The following is a 21,381-nucleotide window of genomic DNA, read 5'->3' as shown; positions in this document are numbered from 1 at the left end:
TAATCTAAATCTGCTCTCAGTTTGAAGCCATTTCCCCTGTCCCATCACTGCAGGCACTTGCAGGATGACTCTCTCCATGGCTCTTGTAGGCTTCTTCTATGTACTGGAAAGATCATGGAGGAAAAAACCAAACTCTTGTCCTGTGAGTTATCTTTCCCCTGGTTTGAACAGAGGAAAAAGTCACAAAACAAAACCTACCCTGTATGTTCTGACCTGAAACAACAAAAAACCCATCAAACCTCCTGCAGAATGGAAGCCCATGCATTGAGCTGCATGCACATGGAATCAGGTGCAAAGAGCCTTTGCCTGATGCTCCCACACACACTGCACTGGGTGCTCTACCATTTTTCCCCCATCTGGAGGAGATTCAGGTAGCCTACAGAGCTGTCCCATTTCTGCATAAGCAGCAGAGGTTGTCTATAAGAAATGAAAGCCATTAAAAAAAGATGCTGAGGAAACTTTAGAAATGGAGCTGTTGTCAGCAGAGATTAAATTGTATACCAACAGCACGACATTTATGCACTGCTACTTAAACTGTGACAAATGGCTGCAAACGTGATAGTTTCAAGATCTTTAATCTAAATGAATGGTGCTTTTAGCCTACCTCTGACTGGAATTCATTTTGGAAATAAAGAAGCATTTCCTACTCATCTGTGTAGAGAACTACACCAGCGATGACTGAAAGGGAAGGAGTTGCAGCTCCCAACAGAACTGTGGAGCACTGAAAGGACTGGAACAGGCTGTCTCTATGTATTTATTCCCTTCTGAGTCCCAAGCAATGTAAATTAAGATTTTACCTACCTGTCAACCGTAGAGAAATTGTTTCCAAAGAGTTTGTTCTCCTCTTTCATTTTTGTTGTTACAACAACACGCATAATACAAGCTTGCATAAGACAGCAAAGATCACATTAAAATGTAATTTTTTTAATTGCAAATATCTCAAATAGCACTTTGTTCAAAAATAACTTCCATCATTATCAGTTTAAATGTAATATTAACTACTGGAGAAAACTGATGGCATAGAGAGTTGATTCTACTTGCACTGAATTTATTCCTCAGACACTCAGCTGAAGGAATTAAACACACAATTCTTACAAACAAGTATTTACAAAGTGATTATTTTAGAGTTTACAGTCTTGTCACACAATATTTATAAAATAATATCATTTCAAACATTCCAAGATGTTTTTCAGTTGATGGCACAAGAGAAAAGTAACTCTTTTATCATTCCCCCACTAGCTACCCCATCTCAATCCTGGTTCTCAGTCAGACACTTAACTGTACCCCTTGGAGATTTTGGAATTAAAGGAAAAGAAAGAAAAAGGTAGGAAAAAAGAAACAGGAAGAGATGTCAGGTGAAAACCGTTTCTTCAAAAGGAAACACAAAAGGAAACAACTCATCACAATGACAAAAAACATGAATTTGTCATACAACCAGGTGCCCAGATTCTGATGCTTGCGGGACATTTTCAGCCCCCTTGCACAACTGCAACTTTTGCAGCTGCAGGGTGACCTGAGATGGTGAACTGGGTGGCACACTAAAAAAAAAAACATCCCTTCAAGTTACCCCTTGAAACCCTCTGAAGTTTCCACCAGCTTCTTTTACAGCCACTAAATAAAAAAATTTTAAAAAAATAAAAAAAAAAAAAAAAAAAAAAAAAACACAATAAAAACTATCTTCCCCGCTCAGTTTTTTCAGGGAAAATAAAATCTCTGCTCAGAAGAAATCCTTCTGATGAAATGCTTAACCGGGAGCGAGGTTAAAGCCGAGGCTGCGCGAAGAGCAGGAGCGCAGTGCCATCTCGTGGTACCCGCGCCGGAGACGGGGATGAAGCGCATCCCGCCCATCCTCATCCTCTGCGCACACACACCGGGAAAAGCACGCCCCGGCAGCTTGGGAAGCTATAAACATTTCCTGAAGGACATGCATCTGAGCAAGTAAGATAAAAGACTATTAAAAGCCATCTAATGCAGAGATCAGGGTGATTTTTAGCTGCGTTGCTTTGAGGAGGGAGATTTCCCCCCTTCTGTACCGAGAGGTTTCCAGCCCGCTGCAGAAACCAGGGGCGGCACAGCGGCAGCTTGGGCAGGGAGAGCTGGCCTGGCCGCGGATGTAGCAGCGACATCAGCCTCCAAAACATGCCTTAGAACAGCAGATGATGGTTTTTGGGCAGCTGGAGGCTCACAGGGATGCCCGGTGAGTGACCCCTGGCCAGGCACGGGCAGAGCTCTGCAGCCCCGCAGGGAAATCGCCCGGCTGGAACTCAGTATCACCCTCTCATTTCTTCATATCAGTGTCTGTTATTTCAATGTATTACAGCTGAGATATTCAAAGCTGCCTGAGGGTTTTGGAGAATTAGATTCAAAATGTTCTAGGCAATTCTGAATATTCCTAAGAGAGTGATTCTACAATGCTATGAGTCTGATCCTTCAATCCCTCCTTGTGTAAGGAGCACTTACTTAGAGAAATAGTTTAAGTAGTATTGTCTTAGAGCCAAATTTTGACATTTAGCTGCTGGCCATGCCGGTAGCACATTTTTTTTCATGCTCTCCAATCTACAGGTAAACTCAGAGTGAGCAAAATCTGCCATCTTGCCTTTGGGCAAGGTGCACTCCTGGACATGCACCAAGACAAGAGAGCCCGTAATTCAGAAATGATGTAATGATGAGAGACAAATTCAGCATATGGAAGTGGAAAATATGTTCCTTACATGCTGTGTTAGAAGTGGGGAAGACTTTAATTATTTTGCAGAAAAATATGTCTTGATTTGCTTGTGTTGTGTGTTTCTGCTGAGCTTAAATCCAAAGGCAAAGGATAAGAAGAATGGGGCCACCCATTGCACCAGGATGGATCCTCCCTTAATGAAAAGATGCAGCAGATAAATGGTGCTGCAAGGCCAAAACCAGAGCCCTGCTGAAGGCACAGAAACCAGCTGGGAGCGTTTCAAGGGCCCCAGGACAGGCAAAGGCTGTGTGGATAGGAATCAGACTGATGGCTGATGTCAGTCAGGTCGATGGAGCAAAGGCAGAGCAAGCTTAGCTCCAGCTTCAGAGGGATGTCAGGGACAAACAGGGCCTATGGAAGGTGTGCAGCTCAGGGAGGGGTGAGGTGAGATAGGCTTTTTCCATGGATTTTCAGGGGAAAAAACATACACAAGCAGTTTGCTTGTGTGCCTGTGTCTGGCAGTCCACTCAGTGGTTTTTAAATCTTTGAGCTAGTTTAACCAAACCCAGCAGAGACTCAGAGTCCCTGTATCCCTAACACAGTTTATCAGTACAAACACTTAGCCATAATAAACTTCACACTCCTGTCAGGAAAAAACTGCAGCATGAATCAGAGCTCAGTCATAACCCAACTCCAAAACAAGCACAGAATCACAAGAATCCAGAATCCAGGACTTCTGCATTTTGTAGGACTAATGCTTCCTCTAACACATTTATTTCCATCACTACATTTAGTGGCTGGTTTTCCTTCCCAAAGCATTTAAATTATTACATCTCAGGTGGCAAAAAGGAGATGGGGTGGAATGCTGATTTGATTTAAAAACAGGATGAGCAGTGGGATTTCATTTGGAAAGGAGCACAGAGTACACCCATTTTTTTTTTTGAGAGAAACAGCCAGCAGAAAATGAAAAACAGGTCATAGCTCACCCTGAAAACATTATGCCTGAGAAAAAGTCTGGCCCAAGTAAAGGGTGGAAGTAAATATTCTCCATTCATGTCTAAAATAGCACTTCCAGGCAATTTAGTCTCTACCCACTGCATCAGAATGGGTACTCACACCCCACAAAGTAACCTTGACCAAGGTGTAAAAAATGCTGTGTGCAAGAAGCTGGCCTGAGTTTCTAAAATGCCCTGAGTGTCTGATTGGATCCAGGGAAGGGTTATGAACTGAGGACAAGCTGAGGTTTTTCCACTTCACTCCCAGCTGGTAATTGCACTCATCATTCTTACTGCAGGTAGGAGACCATGGCATGCTGTGTGAGGAAATATTTTGTTATGCAGGATAGAGATGAAGAGCATGGACAATACCAGCAAAAGCCTGGCGGGGACTTCAGCATCACAAAACTCAAACTAATAACTAAGGAGAGCTCAGATCTGTGTTACCCTTTATTGAATTCACTAAAGCTTGGAGGGTCAGAGGTTTGGTTACCCATGTCTACTGCAGATTTAGTTCTCTAACACAGTCACGGGATTTCAGTCTCTTTTCTTCTGTCCATATCTTTTAAAGTCTTCTCTTTAGTGTTTGATGTTTCCCAAAATACACATAGATGAGCATCAGAGGATTTTTGTGCAATACATTTGGCAAACTCCAAAATGCTGAGTTAGAAAAGTACACTGCAGCAATGAAAAGAAAGTCATAGAAAAAACAGAATGGTTTGTGTTGGAAAAGACCTTAAAGCTCATCCTGCTCCACTCCCTGCCACAGGCAGGGACTCCTTCCACTACACCAGGTTGCTCCAAGCCCCTTCCAGCCTGGTCTTGAATGATTCCAGGGATGGGGCAGCCTCAGCTTCTCTGGGCACCCTGTGCCAGGGCCTCCCCACTCTCACAGGGAAGAATTTCTTCCTAAATAATTGCTTCCTATTAATCCCTTCACAGTCATTGATGAAAACCTGAGATTTTTGCATTTTCTTCAATAAACTTTGATTTGTCAAACGTGCTATTCAAATTATTCCTCAAAAATTATTTAAACATATTTGGACCAATAACTTGACACCTATTATCAAGTGATACATACGTGTCATTTTAGTATAAACATTTCCAGGTCTTGCAGAAAGCAAAATATGAACTCAAGTAAGGATGGTTTCAGTCCTGTTGATCAAAAGCTACCCCAGTTAGTGGCACATAGAACCAGGACATCTGATGACTTGCAACAGTCCTGGTCTGGTTTATGAGCAAGAAAGTGACCCTGATTCATTAGAGGCTGGGAAAGGGACTGGACACAGCCATGTCCCAAGAGGGATATTAAACAAATATCCTACACCCAAATATTATACCCAGTTTCATTACATTTTAGCACAGGCAGCTTTTCATTTGTAATTGGGCATTTGCTCCCCTGTCATCACCCAGCTCCTGTCTCATGAGCAGGTCCTGCTTTTCAGCTGCACCTCACCCGTGTGTGATGGAGAGATCTGTGCTGTCATTTGTGCTCCTTGGAAACTGTGGATGCTGTCAGTGCTGCATCTGAGTGCTGTGGCAGTACCCAAAGGTCCAGCCTGGTCACCATTACACCAGGTATAGTCCTTGCCTCTGAGGAGTTGTTTCACAATGAATAATTTAGCTGACAAGCTTAGTCTGCTTGAGAAATACCCATGAGCAGATTTCAATTTCTTCAGCCACAATCATTAGTCAAAATATGCCGCAATAAAGATGGGGTGAAAGAGGTTGAGGGAAGGAAAGATGAGGAGAAAAACAAAGGGAGTCATACCTGTATTTCTGGATATCACAGCATGACTTCAGGCTCCTAGTTTCTATTCCTCATGCCCAATGAGTGAAATTAATTTGGGCAGGAGAGGGAGAAAAAAGCCTCTCCATTCTACAAAACTAGCCTAGATTAGAACTAAAGCACTAATATAAAATTCACGGCCTTCCTTTCCAAGTACAAGATTGTCTTTTTTAATCGTGTTTCTTCCGTGATACAGAGCCACCAGAGTGCATGTAAGGAGAGGAGGAATATCCTCCTTGCTGCCCAGCCCAGGTGCAGAATTGTGCAGCAGAAATCCCACATTCCATGCACCAGGGGTGTGACACAAATCCACAAATCCCACTGGGCCAGCCACAAGCTGGGAGCAGCTTGCACTGGGCATTGCTCCCTACAGCCAAGTGAGGAGTGCATCCTGCCCCGGGGTGGCCACACTGGGACAGAGACTCCATCCCTAAGTGCTCTTCACGCAGACAGCCCCAGCTGAGAGGTTTAGGGGAACTGGAAGAGGGAGAAATCATGCCTGACAGCAGATATTAGTCCTGGAGTGGATCAGACTGCAGGAAGAAACAGAGTAGGACCAACAGGTACTGCAGTCCCTGCCATGAGCTGCTGCACTCCCTGAGTTAACAGAATGCTTTCCAAACACATGGGATGTGTCACACTGCATCCAGGACTCACATAGCTAAAGCAAAATTCCTGCTTCCTCCACAAAACACAAGCAGAACTAAAATAAGAGGCTAATTCTGAACTCATTCCATGCCTGCCAGAGTGATTATAACCAACTGCAACCAACCCACTGCAGAATTACACTGATATACTTACACAACAATATTGCACCAAACATAAAAATGCTTAATATCTGATCTCTCCTTTATCAGGTGACTTAACTGCTGCTGGTTTATGGCCTTGAGGTATATATCTTTTTTCCCAAGACTAATATCTGACTTGCAATCTCAACTTCTCTAAGAAAGGAAAAGAAATAAAAATGCTTTTTACAGTCAACTAGTAATTGCTCTTTATTTTTTTCCAAGTGAAATAAAGCATTTCTTTGATTAGAAATGAGCATGTAGCACTTATGATGCTGTATAAGTGGCTGAGAACTGGATCCCTGACATAATAATTAGATGCCATTTTTAAGACTGAACACTGAAATACAGTATCCACCTTCCCTTTAGTCCTTCAATGCAGCATAGCAATTTTGAAAAAAAAATTTTTTAAAGACTCTCCCTACTCCCTTCCTTCTCTTCAGCAAGTTTGGCAGTCTGATTACTGCCACAGAAAGCAGCATGTGTGAGCTCTGTGCTATATTAGCAGAAATTTTTGACAAGCCCTTTATTTTATTTTTCTGAACGTGGGAGAGGGATGTTTGTGACAGTGCTTGTACATGGGAGGCTAATAGAGAACACCAGGCACAGTGATCAGTCAGCACTCAGCCAGTTCATGCTGTAAGTGTCCCTTTTGGAGAGATGCTGTTGGGGTGCCTAATTGCTCAGGATTTTCCAGAAGGAAGATGATCAGCCCAAGAACCTCCCAGGCAGGCAGCAGCGAGCCCACTAAGGACACACAGCTCAGAGTGGAGCTGCTTCAAAGACAGCAGAGATAACTAGACAGATCTGCCTTGGAGGCAGGTTATCAACAAAGGGCTGTCTCCCAGACAAGTACCTGTTCTTGTCTGCCTGGAAAGTGAGTTATGAGCCTTTGTACAGCACCTTTCAGGCAAGCAACTCATTCAGGTCTGCCTGCAAGGCAGGTCAGCATGCAGATATGTGCCTAACAGGCACAGAACTGAGTGCAAGCCTGCCTCCCCACACCTTCAAAGATCCCAGGACAAGTCAAGAATTTCATTTTAATGATCTCAGCAGAAAGCCATTATTTCCTGTATGAAATAATTTTCAATATAGTTGATGGATATGTCAAACTGAAGTTTCTTTAGCCACACTTTCTTAATGCCAGACACAAGAGCAGAATTGCTTTTTACAAGGTTCTAGTAGGAGTCTTTATATAAAAGGAAATGTTGTTTTATAAGATTTGGCAGAGGATTACTACAGAGAGCAAAGTGTCCAAAAGAACCAGCAAGTACAAATGGAAAAATGAGAACAGACAACAGACACACCAAAAAATTTTATATACTCCACCCATACAAACACATCTCCCTGTAAGTAACATCAATGATTGCAGCAGAGGTTTAGATAGAATTGAAAAAAGCAAGAAATGAATTTAAATGTCCTTCATTTCAAAAGGATTAAAATTTTTTAAAATCTCCATTCTGGAAGGACTTTAGTAAAACCATAATTTTAATCACTTAATTAGAGAGATTTTTAACAGAGATGCAGGGCTTACTGTGCCCATACAGAGGTGTGGTGCTGTGTGTTTGTGAATCCAGGCTGCTCTCCTTCAGGCACACTCCATTCAGGAGCTCCAGTTTCCTTGTCTCTTATATGATCTGCATTTTCACTGCGCCCATGAGAGCTGAGATCACACACAGGCCGAGTTCTGGGGCAGTTTTTAGTTCTGGGGCAGTGTTTGGAGCACCTGGGCTGTGTGTGCTGGCCCGGAGCGAAGCAGGAGCCCTGGGCAGAGAGTGGTGAGGGGCATTCTGCAGTGGGCAAGGACAGCCTGGGGCATGAGCCAGTGTTTCCAGCAAGGAAAGGCTCCACATCTCTGGGAAAGATCCAGCAGCAGCACTGGGAGGGAGGAGCACTGGTTGGGACAGTGGGAAGGGGTCCATTCCACCCAAGGGGACCCCGCAAGGCAGCTTTGTTTTAAACTAAAGAGAAGTACAAAAGGAGATTTCTACAAGACTCCAAACTTTGCTGCTAGGTCAGCCCACAGAAAACTGAGCAAATTTCAGGGAGAGAGCAGGGCATGTGCAGCAAACACAACAGCTCATGTTGAAATTAAAACAGAGTTTGGTTTAACTCGGAGCACCAATAAGCCACTTCATACCTGCACCATCTTTAAAGACTGAGGATGAGAGACAACAAGAGTTGTGTTCTGCAGGACCACCTGGTCTGCCAGCTGTCAGCAGGCATCTTAATGAGCATTATTTATCTTTCCCAAGTGATATCCCCACTGGCACCCCAAGAAAGGTCAAATAATCTTTGTAGTGGGTTTTTTAGTGTCTGAGCTTGATCTTTGGTGTGCAGTCTCTAATATGTGTGAAAGACCATACAACAGGATATGGATGAAGATTCTATAGGTATAAAACCATTTTAAAAATTAATTCCTATATTTACAGTACACATGAGATTATTATGGTCTGCACAGATCCCTAATCTAACTAGCTTAGTCAGATTTATTTTACATGATGCTATCTACTCTGATAGAGCTAGAAATTCATTCCAAAAGCATAATACTGGCACTGTTCCATGTTTGTTTGGCATAACAGGATATTCTTCTAAGCTTTCAGACTGTAAAATCTTTGTTTGCTATAATTCACCTATTATTTATTACCCTGTATTAGTTCAGCTCCAAAGAACAACTGAATACATCTTCACCAACAGCTGTGGGTTTAGGCTTCCAAAACACTCTTTTCAATTACAGTGGTTTAGAGTCAATTCTGTTTTTAAGTAGATAATTTCTTTGGTTTTATTTTTTCCAACTTGTGAAATTATCACATTAAAACTTTCAATTAGTGATTGACTAAAGGAACATTTTAGAAAACTTTCCACACCCCTGTCTGGAATTAAAAGTGTCTACTCCCCCTGCCTCAAATGTGAGTAAAAGGTCAGGGATGAGACAATTTTATTATAAATTGTAGGATCACATGGCCCTGAAAAGTTCTGACCTGAACCTGAGTGACTGAAATGGAATCTGTCCTTTAATCTAATTTGAACTAAGAAATCCTGATCAGAGATGTCTTTGCTAACAGAAATGCTCGTGTGCAATTGAAGCACTAAGGAGAACAAAGAGAAGTATCTAAAGAATGTCAGATTTTGAGTATCTTCATAGGAGGAGACTCTGGAAGCTGAGAAGAGAGACAGAAACCATACAAACAATTTCAGCTGCAGTGATATTGCAGAAGCTGTGGTAATTATACAATCAATTATATTTCTTTCATGGGCTTTGGGATATCTTTGGATTAGTCAGCTCTAAGCACTTTAAAGCTATTGTTGGAAATACATTCTTTAAACTACCTACAAAATCTTGTGCAGTATAGTGCTATTCATAAAAGGGTACTGTAAAAGTAGAAGTATGGGGTGAAAAAAGCTTTCTTTTTTGGCAGATGCAGCTATGATTGGGAGGGGAAGATGGAACAAATCAAGTTGCAATAAGGATTTTGAAGTGTCTGCAATAGTTGTTCCACACAAGTGGATGATTCTACATCTCATGTTCCTGTTCATTATTACAGTATTACAGTAGCTGAGTTTTTATATTTTATAACTAAAATTTAGTAGCATTTCTACAGAAGCATTCCACCTTTATTTTTAAAAAAGAAAAAAAAAACCAAGCAAACACAAGTCTGAAGTGAACACAAGTGAAAATTCAGTGCCTATTTCATACTATACATTCTGCCTCTCAGTGACCCAGAAAGCTCCAGAAAAGCTGGATTTCCACCAGTGGTCCAAGAAAAGGCAATAAAAATGGGATGTGGGGAGTAAAACATCACACAGGCTGACCATCCTGTGACAGCCTCTGGAAGCGGACAGAGAGCACGAGCTGCTGGGGCTTTGTCATGAGAAGTCTGAATGTTAGCGTTCAAAAACACATAATCATGGAGCGATTATATGTGGTGCTTTTTATTAAGAGCTCTGGGAATCGGGGTATATTCAACCCAAATCTGACTCCCACCATACATCCGAAATGATCATGTTTTATACTCTATCGTTACATAACTTTCATGTTAATTATTAAACTTATATTGTTCTATTGCATACATAAATTTAGCCCCTCTCTGAATTTCCAACATAGTTTCTCGCTATTCTTCTTATGGTTATATAATAATTACATTTAATTACTAAACAATCATCACATCTAACAATTATATAATTTAGCATACTGCTTACGCAGGTGCAGTTGATCTGGGAAAGCACAAAGCCTAACATTTTAGATTCTATCTTTAACTTTTTCCAGGGTTCCACTATCATGAAGAGCACCACACCTTGCTGGGTGGTGCTCCCAGCCCCTTTCCCCAATAGATCCAAACTGAACACCCTCCTTCAGTGCACGCTTGAGGCATGGATTCATGCCTGAGGCAAACTACAGGAGGGTGGGAGAGCCCCTCCAGGCCAGCCAGGCAGCCACGGAGAGACCCAGGCTACCCCAGCTCCGTCTAAGGCTGGTTTGTCACCAACAGAGGGATTTCCAAACGGGTTAGCAAAGGATCTCAGCTCCCAACCCATGCACAGCAGCTCAATGTTCTTCTAGACAACTCTCCAAGCTGTGTCAGGATGGATTTTAAAAGCAGTGAAACAAGGCAGCAGGCAAGGGAGGGCTCTGGCAGCTTTAATGAGCAAAGCAGACTCTGCAGAAACACTGCTTCCAAAACATTTCGTTTCCAAGGGCAGGTGTATTGTCCTTATATCACTTCAGCCTGACAGACAAAAGAACATGCCTTGTCATCTTTCTGCTAAATGCAACCACAATCAAAAACTACTTCTGAGGCAGTTAATAACAACTTTGAGAGTATCAGCACAATGTGTAAAACACCACTTAGACTTGGCAAGTTTAAATGGTTTTGAAATAGCAGGTGAATAATATATTTGGATTTGCCTCTGTGGGCAGCCAGAGCAGAGAAAATTACTGTAAGACAAATTTTTTTGTCAAAAAAAACCTGAAGATAAACAACTCAGCTTCTTTTTGTCAAGAGTATCAGAGTGGGTGTATGAATAAAATGCAGCAGCCAGGATGTCCCTGGTGTTTAACAAGGCCTCTAGCACTCCACCATACAGAAAACTCATTAACACACCAGAGAATCGTGGCACAGATCAATTCAGATGAAGAACAGAGATTGCAAGTGAAGAGATGGCAAGTGAAGAGATAAGTGTCGTGCTAAATCTGGCTGGCTGGAATATCAAGAAGGGACTTGTTAGGTCCCACATTAATCAACTACCAGCAGAGCAGGGCAGAGCTGCTCCTGCTCCTCCCCTGCCTGGGTGCCTGCACTGCTCTACCAGACTGAGACTTCAAAATGCATGCAGGATATTTATTATGATCTGGAAGGTTCACCATCCCACCTGACAGGATTTTAACACATGAAGCCTTAAGTCCACCTCTTGATTAACCTTTTCTCATTTAACAGATTCTGTGCAAGGCCTCCTTTGCCAAAAAATTCTCTTACACCATCCCATATTTTGACTGCTCCTGAATCTTTTCTCCCTAAAATCACGCCCTTAAAGGACCTGTATAGAGCAAAATGCTATTTGGAAGATTCTTCAATCAACAGGTATTTTATGGCAGTCACATTTATTAAAAATTGCAATAAAAATGACAACTCCATCACCCAGGTTTGTGAAGGGCAGCAGCAGTTGTCAGAGCCAGCCAAAGTCAAAGACAGACACATAATTGATAACATTTTGTCAAATTTATTATTTCCAGCCATCGACATCCTGTATTTGCTTCTCTTTGTTAGAGCTGGACTCTCCCTTCTGTCAAATGTGATTGAAGTACAGCATGCACCTGCCTTATCAGGTGAGCACTGCAGAAGTGTCCTGGTTGATAAAACAGTTTATAACAGTGGTTTGGAAATCTGTAGAGATCTGTGCTGCTTTTGCCTACAACACAGTTATATCTTCTCATACGTGCAAGCAATATTGTATGCAGAAACAAAAATACGTGTGTATGTGTAACAGCTTTGATGGAGAAGGCAAACAGAATACAATCCTTCAAAAAACACAGCATGTGGCAAGAAGCACCATGGAGTGAGGCAGAAAAATATGAACAGTTGGGGAAAAAAACCCAAAAAATGTGTCCATAGGATACTGCCATATTTCTGCTCTTGAATAAACAAGTGTCTCATTGAAGTCAGTGTGACCTGCAGGCACAGAATGAGGCCACAAACATTCAAGTGCTTCTTTTTAAAGGCATTTTTCCCTGAATGTCTTTTTTTTTTTTTTTTAGCAAGAGGACAATTTTGTGTTATACCTCCTATTTAATGGAAATACATTTGGAAGGCTTCTTGGCTGTGACCAGAGACATTCAGCGCTGCTAATTTAGATTTGTTTCTTTTGTTATCCTCTAAATAACTTGCTCTTTTCATAGGTATAGCTTTTCCAAATTGCCTTCCTCTGAATTCTTCTTTTTTTTTTTATTTCCTATTAACACTGTTCTTCAAAAAATAAAGGCAAATTAAAGAAATGCCAGCCACTAGACTGCAACTAATCAGTGAGATACTTCATATTTCCAGTCTTTTGAATACTGTTGAATGCTTCCTTACAATGGATATCAGATAACTTTCTCCACATAGCACGAAGGCAAATTTCAGGCAAAACCTTATCACTGCACATAAAATATTGCCCACTCTTCTGCTTTGCATTCATGCAGCCCCATTCTTGCTCACTATTAGCAATTCAGCAAATTGTAAAATAACAGCAATGCTGCACCTTCCTCGAGGAATATGCTCCCCCAGCACTTGCATAAATATTATCCCAATCAATAACCTAGTAATTAAAGTCACCAGCATTTTGGCCTTTTTGCAACACTCCTTATCTAACGAAAAATAAAACCAAACCATTTCTTGCATTACTATTTCCAACTGGAAACAGAACAAGATTCATTCAGCCACCCCTTTGTCCTTAACCCCCAAATTAGCTGTTGTTGTAAAGTCACAGGAAATCATTCTGGTTTTCTCTGCATCATTTTCTTCCTCAGTATTGCTTATTCCTTTTGTCATTCTTGGTTTATCAATAAGCCATGAATTCTGACTTTGAGAATACCAGTTTTAGTTTTGTCTCAGGGTTCTTTTTGCTGAAGGGGGTTGATTTTGTTTTGGTTTATAGGATTTTAACAGCAATTTTTTTCAGTAATTAAAAAAAAAAAAAAGAAAGAAAAAACAAAGAAACTGAGATGCTAAGGACTGGTAAGCAAATGAGTGAGTCTGACAAAGAATCAATTATCTCCACTGCTCAGCTACCAGAACATATCAAGGGTGAAATCCTGCCTCCATTACAGTCAATGAGAGATTTGTTGTTGACTTTGTCTGGTCATTCAGGAATTTCATTCTAGAAATATTGGGGGTGACAGAAAGGAAGAAGCCTGCATGGAGGACAGAGCAGGCTTACCCGGAGACTTCAAAAAAGCAGCACTTCTAAGGACTGAAATTCAACTCCAGAACTTTCTAGATCATTTACTTTTTGAAGGGTTAAGCAGACAGAATATCCTACTGTGAGAGGAGGATATGGTTATATTCCCAAACTTCAGGAAAACTGCATGACTTTGAACACAGTTTTCCTCAGCATCTGATGATGAAGGGCCACATCCTGCTCTCACCCCAAAGGAATTCCTTTGGATCAGTAGCATGGCACACACCTATCCATGCAGCCTTGCATTTCTTCAGCCTTTGCTATCAAACCCCTCAAGATAACTTTATTGCAGCAATATTTTGCTATGGAAATCACAAAAATCTCTAAAACGTTACCCAATGGGAAATCAAAATACTTTCCCTCTCTTTCTCCCAAGTAAGGTAAAGGAAAATCACATTAAATAAGTGTTGCTCATCAACAGGCCAAGGTAGGACACTGCTGCAGATGGCTGACAGAGGTGTTGGTCCATTTTTTCCTACAAGTTCTGCCCAAACAGAAAGTGCAACCAACACAAACCAGCACTTTGCCATCCCAGCAGTGGAATGCACTGCAGAGATGTAGCCCTGCCTGTTGGTACCAGCTTCTGTATTTTCAGAGGGCACAAGCCCCAGCCAAACTTGTCTAAGCAGCAGCCTGCCCTCAGTGTGTGCACCCATGATTAGAGAGATAAGGCTCTGCTAATCCTGCCCTAATTTGGGAAGAAGGATTCATATTTAGGTCACCACAAATAAACTTCCAGGACCAAAGAGAAAGAGTCATTTGAGGCTGCTTAATCAGGTAGAGATGATTCATTTGAGGAAACCTGTGCCATGACCTTTCCTGAGTCCCTGAGCTGAGACAGGATGTCAAATTTTTATGAAGAAAAGAGGTGCAATCAATTAGTGCTTATGATGACCTTTTAATAAGTAAATGATTGAGGCAGACACTCATTCTGAACAGAATGAGAAACTGGATTTGTATGTGTCTAGGGTTGCTTGGGGAAGGTGTGAAATCCACCTCCATGCTTGATCTATCACTCCAGCCTAAAGATAACCTCAAAGGAAGTTGTAGCCAGGTGGGGATCAGCCTCTTCTGCAAGGCAACTAGTGAAGGGACAAGAGGACAGAGACTCTGGGCATCAGGAAGATTTCATCACATGAAGAGCTGTCAAGCACTGGAAGGGGCTGCCCAGGGCAGTGGTGGAACCACCACCCTGGAGGTGTTCAAGAAACAGCTGGACATGACATTTTAGTGCTATGGTTAATTGACAAGGTCATCACCTTTCAGCCGGTCAAAGGTTGGACTCTGAGGTCTTTTCCAGCCTGCACGATCCCGTTCATCCGTACCCACACATATGCTGGAACGGACACGGAACGCGGGGGCGCAGAACGGGTAAAACCCGCGGGGGTTTGTGCGCCCCACGAGGATCCCCGGACCGGTCGCACCGCTGGATGCGGGAGCCGCAGACACCCCCCCGGCAGCGGCAGGAGGAGGAGGAGGAGGAGGAGCGGGGGTTTCCGCGGAGCCTCTGCCGAGCCCGGCACCGCGACAGGTGCGGCGGCGGCCCCCGGCCGGGAGCAGCCGCCAAGCGCGGCCGGCGGGACGCGGGGCGAGCCGGGGCGATGCGGCACCTGCCGCGCATAAAAGTGATGGAGCGGCGGGCGGGCGGCGGCGGGCGCCATGCGGGGCGGCGGGGGCGCGGCGGCGGCGGCGGCGGGCGCGGGGCCGGCGCGGGGCCGCGCGGGGGGCGCGGGGCGGCGGCGGCGGGCGCGGGGCGGCGGCGGGCGGCGGGCGGCGGCCAACGCGCGGGAGCGGCACCGCACGCACAGCGTCAACGCGGCCTTCGGCGCCCTCCGCCGGCTCATCCCCACCCGCCCCGCCGACCGCCGCCTCTCCAAGGTGGAGACGCTGCGCCTGGCGGCCAGCTACATCTCGCACCTGGCCAACGTGCTGCTGCTGCAGCAGCGCCCGCAGGACGGCGCGGGGGATGCCGAGCAGCCCTGTCCACAGCCGTGCCCGCAGCCTTGTCCACAGCCGTGCCCGCAGCCTTGTCCACAGCCGTGCCCGCAGCCCTGTCCGCAGCCGTGTCCGCAGCCCGCTCAGCCCTGCTCGCCACCAGGTGCCTCCGCGCCCCGCTCCATCTGCACCTTCTGCCTCAGCGACCAGCGGCAGCGGGTAAGGCCCGGCTTCTGAGTGCCTCTCTGTTGGGGAGGTTGTTGGTATCCCCCGCAGGTTCGGGATTGAACTGCCAAAAGGGTCAGTGCTGTCCTCGGTGCCTCCTAACCTGTGTTTTTGTCCATCGAACAGCACCGAGAAAGAGAGAAAGCATCACCTGCTCCAGCCGTAACCGGGCCCTGAACAGGCTGAGGTCTCGCACCACTCCTGCTGTGACTGTACCACTGCTCTGGGTAACATCGCCTCACTCGTGCTGCATGTTTACATTTAGATAGCACAGTCCTAAAAGAGTTCCTTTCTAAGCCTATGCACTTTGTTTCATATTGTGAGGGCTTTTTTCAGGGTGTTTTGCAAGTGAAATCCGCTGCCTCGGTCGCACCGGGCGCTGCAGCTATTTTAGCGCGAGAAACGTTAAACCTCAGCAGCCAAGCCCTGATCCTGATGCCTCCCAAACCTGTGTCGCATGATGAAACTTGAACTTGCAAACACACGGTGTCCCCTGTCAGGGGGAGCTGCCACGAACGCGCCGTGCCCTCCGCCTCCAGCGCAGCCCGGGCTGCACGCAGCGCTGCCGCCCACCCCTGCAGCTGCACGCCAGCGCCGGGGACACGGCCTGATGCCGACAGCTGACATGCTTCAGAGGTCTCAGCCGTGCTGGGGGATTATTTTGAGGTGTTCACAGAAAGCTGGAAAAACTTCCAGTGAAAGAAAGCCGCGCCCTTGGCTGTGCGCTGGCACAGAGCGCAGGGGCACGGGACGCGGCCAGCACAGGGGAGGAAAGGGGAGAAGTGCAGTGTAAGCGATGCTCCTTTCTTATTAACACTGTGAGTCCTGCCAGCCCTTTAAATAGCGCGGGATATTCCTAAATCTGCCTGGCAGGGAGGGTTTCCCAAGGGCTTTTACCCATCAGCCAGGTCTTTCCATAATTGTGCCCTGTACACCACTGAGGTCGTTTAACTCCCCTCAATTTACTAACTTGTATATTGTTTTTCAGAAGTAACTCCAAAAGGCAAATAAACATATTCTGTTTTCAGATTTGGACATTAGTGAAGCAGCAGGCTGAAATCTTAAACCACAGAGGTTAATTTTGCAATATTTTTATTGCAAAATTACTATTTATAACATAATTAATCAGGCTTTAACTTGTTACTTTGGGAGGCACTCTGTATTCTGTAAGCCTGGTAACTGTACCACTCCAAGAGGTGCTGCAAGCAGAACTTGTCTCCTTTTTCCTCCCCTGCTGCCATCTGTGCTCCTGGCCTGCCTCGCTGCTCTGGCCAAACATGAGGGCTGAAGAAGCAGCACTTTGTTCACTTTCTATTCTGTACAGAGTTCTAGCCCTACATAAGTGCAAAGCAAATTCTGGCAGTTGTTACCAAGAACTTAGCAAGAACGAGGTCGTGGTGGACTCCTATACAACGTCACCTTTTTATTTCCCTTCTCCCCTGCCCAACACACTTTTTCTGTACCCAATGAGGAAAAATCTGCTGTACCCACAGAAATGCAGTAAGCTCTTCCTTTGAATTCTAACAAAGAAAAATACCAAGCAAATCCCAGCGATTCCACATCACGTCAGTCTCTTCGGTTATTAAAAGCCACAGGCTGCATTTTCCTGGATTGAGAGGAGATTTTTTGCTTTTAGAAGGTTTCTATCATTAATCTTTTTTTAATGAGGAACTTTCAATTGCTGCCAGATCATGGTCTGTGTTTGCTTTGGCACTGATTAGTGAAGCTGGAACTCTTTACGGTTTTGTGTAAAGTCTTTTTTTAATTTTTGAGTTGTGTCGGCCTCTGTGTGTGGGCATAGAGTTCTACAAACATATTTTCCTGGATCTTTTTAATCAATTTGAAGAAATTTATCTTTTAAAAAGTTATTTGCTCTACAATTAAAGCTGATCTTGCAGTTAGGCCCTACATTCTTGTGAACACATTAAAACAAAGTATCTGACCTCTTTATAGACAGTTAACATTAATTTATTCATTTAGCTGTATCATTTCATATTATACCTAAAATGACAGGACATAATTCAGCTTCAAACAAATTTAGGAAAATTTTTCATTGAGTATGCTCTGAATTTCAAAACTTGTAAGAAAGACAATAAAATTATTAATTTCAGGTTTTCAAAATGCTGTGATTTTATTGCAGTTTTAAGAGGTTTTAGTGTAGCTCTTGGCAAATGAAGTATATTTGGATTTACTGAGATATCTTTATGCTTAATTATTAAAGGAAATGAGTACAAAATGTGAAGTCCGCTTCTGTACCAAAGTAAGAGCTGAAATCTCATAACTTGAAACTCTCAAGAATGATTTCTACAATCCTAGAGGAATTTGATGTCCTCCCTTTAAAAGGGATTTTATCTCCCTAGTTTTGTAAAGGGTTTATACAAGATGCTTTTCAATGACAAAAACAGGAGCAGGCCCTAAAACTTGGCCTTCTCTCCTGTTTAATGTGGCTCAGTTTAACATTGAATTCTTCTCTCTTTACTCAGGATAAACTGTTGAATTCAACTGCTTGAAGATTTTCTCAGGGTTTCAATTGCTAAATAATACAGGAGTTTCAGCAACACTGATTGATCGTGGCAGAAATTAGACCCCAGAGCACTGTGGCCCAAATATTTATGGTATAGACAGATAATGTCTATGCAAAGCAATTAAAACCATGATTTCTCTGAGGAACGTTTGTGTATGTGTAACTGTGTGTATTTAAATGAGGAAAATTTGGGACAAATCCTTCACTTTGCTGAAATATATTTGTAATGTAAAACTTCTCTAACCTCAGGAGCAAAAAAAAAAAAAAAAAAATTAAAATCAAGCTGTTACTCTGTAATGGATTTTCTATAAATCAAGGGAAAAAGAATTTAATTTCTGGAGACACAGATGAATTGAAGCTCAGGTTTCACATATAAAGAGCTCATCATCATTCAATGTTCTACAGAATTGTTACTGTATGAGCTTGTGTGTCTTATCAGTCCTACTTTTTTAATCATGGGGCAGGGTCATCCATGGCATGCACAAATATACAAGTCAAAATCTTGAGGGTGTCTGAGAGCAAGTACCTTACTTGATGGTGAGGCACTGGAATAATGTGAGTTCTTCCAGAGGTGCCAAGCCAGCTCTAGTTCTGCAGATCTTGGGGTTTGACTTATTTGTGAGTGCATTCTGTTCTCTGTGTATGAACAGAGCATGCCTGATGCCAATCCCAGCTTTGTTTTCCTGTAAACACTTGGCTATTCAATTTACATGATGCATGAATAAAGCAGAAACTGTGAGATATACACCATTTGGTCTCAGATCCCATTAAATTATTGTTAAAATAATCCAAGCATGGTACTTTGTATAAATCATTTTACTTAGCCTGCTACATCACTGTATAAAAACAGCACCTAGCAAAGTGAATAAATCATGTTGTTTGATTTTACTGGTTAAGTTTAAAGAAGCATTTTAACATAGTTCTTGGTTATTTATGAATTAATCATAATGTAAATCAAAGTAGTTTCATATGTTAGTTTCTATTTTCACTTCTGGTCCACAAAACAGAAGTTCCCTTTCATGGAAAATCTGCTTCTTTACAAAAATCTGTACTTGTTTGCAAAATGTGATTATATTTGCTAAAATAAAGAGTATTTTTGCTACTAATTTAAACAACAAACTGCAAACATTAAGATGGAAGTTCTCTTCTATAGGCATCTCAAGATAAAATTATTTAATGGTTTTCTTTACCTTTTTCAAATCTATCTCTCCAAGATTTCAGCAACACACTGACATGTGTATGAGTGCACTATGTGTGTGCATTGGCAGGAGAGAAGGGAAGTGGGTGGAAATCTTGGGAAAATGAAAAGTGAGCTCCTCTGCTCAGGGCCTGTGCAATATCTAAAGTGCCAAACACAGGAGGAGATGGAGGGAGGGAAAGGGTGGGGGGAAAGGGAGGGAGAAGAAAGGAAGAGGTTGATTCATCAGTGGAAGTTCATCAGGGCAGACGAGCAGAAGAGCCCAGAGTGGGAGCAGCCCCTGCTGAGTCTCTGTGCGTTGTCACTGTGAGACTGCTGACACTTCATTGAGAGAATGCCACCAAAACTAATATCAGACCTAAACTGACTGCCTAAATAACACCTTCAAAAAAAGAGAACGATGTCTTGGTTAACAGTGAGCGCTACTGGATAATACAAGGTGAGGAGAAGGAATTTATGTAAAATTAGCTAAAATAGACAGCATCCTGTCTATAAGGCAAGAATTCTGGGAGATCTCTTACACCAGGAAACCTTTGAAGGTTGAAGAAAAATGGTTCTAACAAATCAGTATGAGGATTGTGGGGGGAAAAAATAAAATTATTACTGGGATAAAAAATACTGTAGAGTTTCATGAAAGCTTAGGTGGAAAAGTGACATTTCTTAACAGTGAGAAGAACTAAACTGGCTACTGTGGATCTATTTCTTTAAAAACCATCTCAAAATTTGAATATACATTCACATCCAGGCAGCCCAGGTTCTTATTTCAACTGAAATCCTTTAGCTGTTACAACATAATACGAAGTTTTAGAAACCTTGAAGATTCATCCCACGTTTGGCGTTGTACAACAAGAAGCAGAGGCTTCCTCAGAAGAGGAAGGAGAAAGAGGAGGCATGGATGGATAAAGAAGAGTAACCAGTAGCCCATCATGGAGGATATTCCCTGTGGTGCCAAGAAATGTCCCTCTTTGCAAGGATTTGATATCTTGATACAAGTAAACTATGGTGCACCAAAAAAAGTGATCCCTGTTTGGGTGAAAGATAAAATGGAACAAAATTCTTAAGACAAAAGTGGCTTTAGAAAGCCTTTATCTACTCTCTTTCGTTTACAGCATTCACATCACAGAAGTGTTGTGAGGTTTTAATTAAACATTTGGAAATTGCTCTGTGTTCTTCCAAAGGAGAAGCCAATACAAATAAGACAATTACACTGAAATGGGTGATGGAACAAGGAAGTGATAAAAGTAATTCCGCTTGTTATGGCATCTCTCTCCAACATCTTATTGTGTTTCCTTCACATTATTAAAATCAGCCCTACTTTCCAAGCATATGTATGCAGATCATTTTTAAATGCAAAGAGTGCAGAAACAGGTAATTCTTTCAATGAGACAGTGGAGCTTGGTGGGAAGGGTAGGCATCTGTCAGGCCCAGATAAGATCAGACAGCTGTGCTCCATCCTGAAAGGGTTCTGTGAAGCTCACTTTTCCTGGGGAAATAACATCTCTGGTATGCAAAGCAGCAAAATGAAGTCTCCAAACAGATAAGTAGAGAAAGCACAAACTCTCAGAGCTCATTTTAATCTAAAATACCAACTCTGTATCAGGTGAAAAGATGGAGGATGAGAGGAGGATAACACCTTTACCAAACAGTAAAAAATAAAGGGCAGGAGGATCATTTCACTCTATAGTCTGAAATTAATCCTTTATATTAGAAACAAAGGTGACTTTAGCAACAATAATCACTGCAGAGACCCATGGGACAGTGAGAGGGTTGGAACACAGGACAGGCTGTGGGAAGAGGGGTGGTTAAAATGGAGGTAAGAAAACCAAGAAGG

The 21,381-nt window shown here is 43.0% G+C and overlaps 1 protein-coding gene across 1 annotated transcript; it reads left to right on the top strand.

Annotated features, from left to right (window-relative positions):
* The first annotated feature begins 1,828 nt into the window (after window positions 1-1,828).
* On the top strand, window positions 1,829-19,471 carry LOC131085936 (basic helix-loop-helix transcription factor scleraxis-like). The gene is made up of 4 exons (XM_058028516.1): window positions 1,829-1,938; window positions 14,969-15,293; window positions 15,439-15,822; window positions 15,955-19,471. The coding sequence occupies exons 1-4, from the start codon at window positions 1,829-1,831 to the stop codon at window positions 16,003-16,005; spliced, it is 870 nt and encodes a 289-aa protein (XP_057884499.1). The 3' UTR covers window positions 16,006-19,471.
* The last annotated feature ends 1,910 nt before the right edge of the window (window positions 19,472-21,381 follow it).

Source organism: Melospiza georgiana, chromosome 7 (assembly GCF_028018845.1).
Source record: "Melospiza georgiana isolate bMelGeo1 chromosome 7, bMelGeo1.pri, whole genome shotgun sequence".
NCBI classification, from domain to species: Eukaryota; Metazoa; Chordata; class Aves; order Passeriformes; family Passerellidae; genus Melospiza; species Melospiza georgiana.
The sequence above is the reverse complement of the archived record's forward strand: the minus strand, read 5'-3'. Positions and strand labels throughout refer to the sequence as shown.

What these genes read in the sequence shown, in the direction of transcription:
- LOC131085936 (XM_058028516.1), top strand. Translation starts at nt 1,829, where the DNA reads ATGAAGCGCATCCCGCCCATCCTCATCCTCTGCGCACACACACCGGGA. An exon ending in GGCACCTGCCGCGCATAAAA is followed by an intron (nt 15,294 to 15,438) that starts GTGATGGAGCGG and finishes GGCGGGCGGCGG; the next exon opens with GCGGCGGCCAACGCGCGGGA. An exon ending in TCAGCGACCAGCGGCAGCGG is followed by an intron (nt 15,823 to 15,954) that starts GTAAGGCCCGGC and finishes TCCATCGAACAG; the next exon opens with CACCGAGAAAGAGAGAAAGC.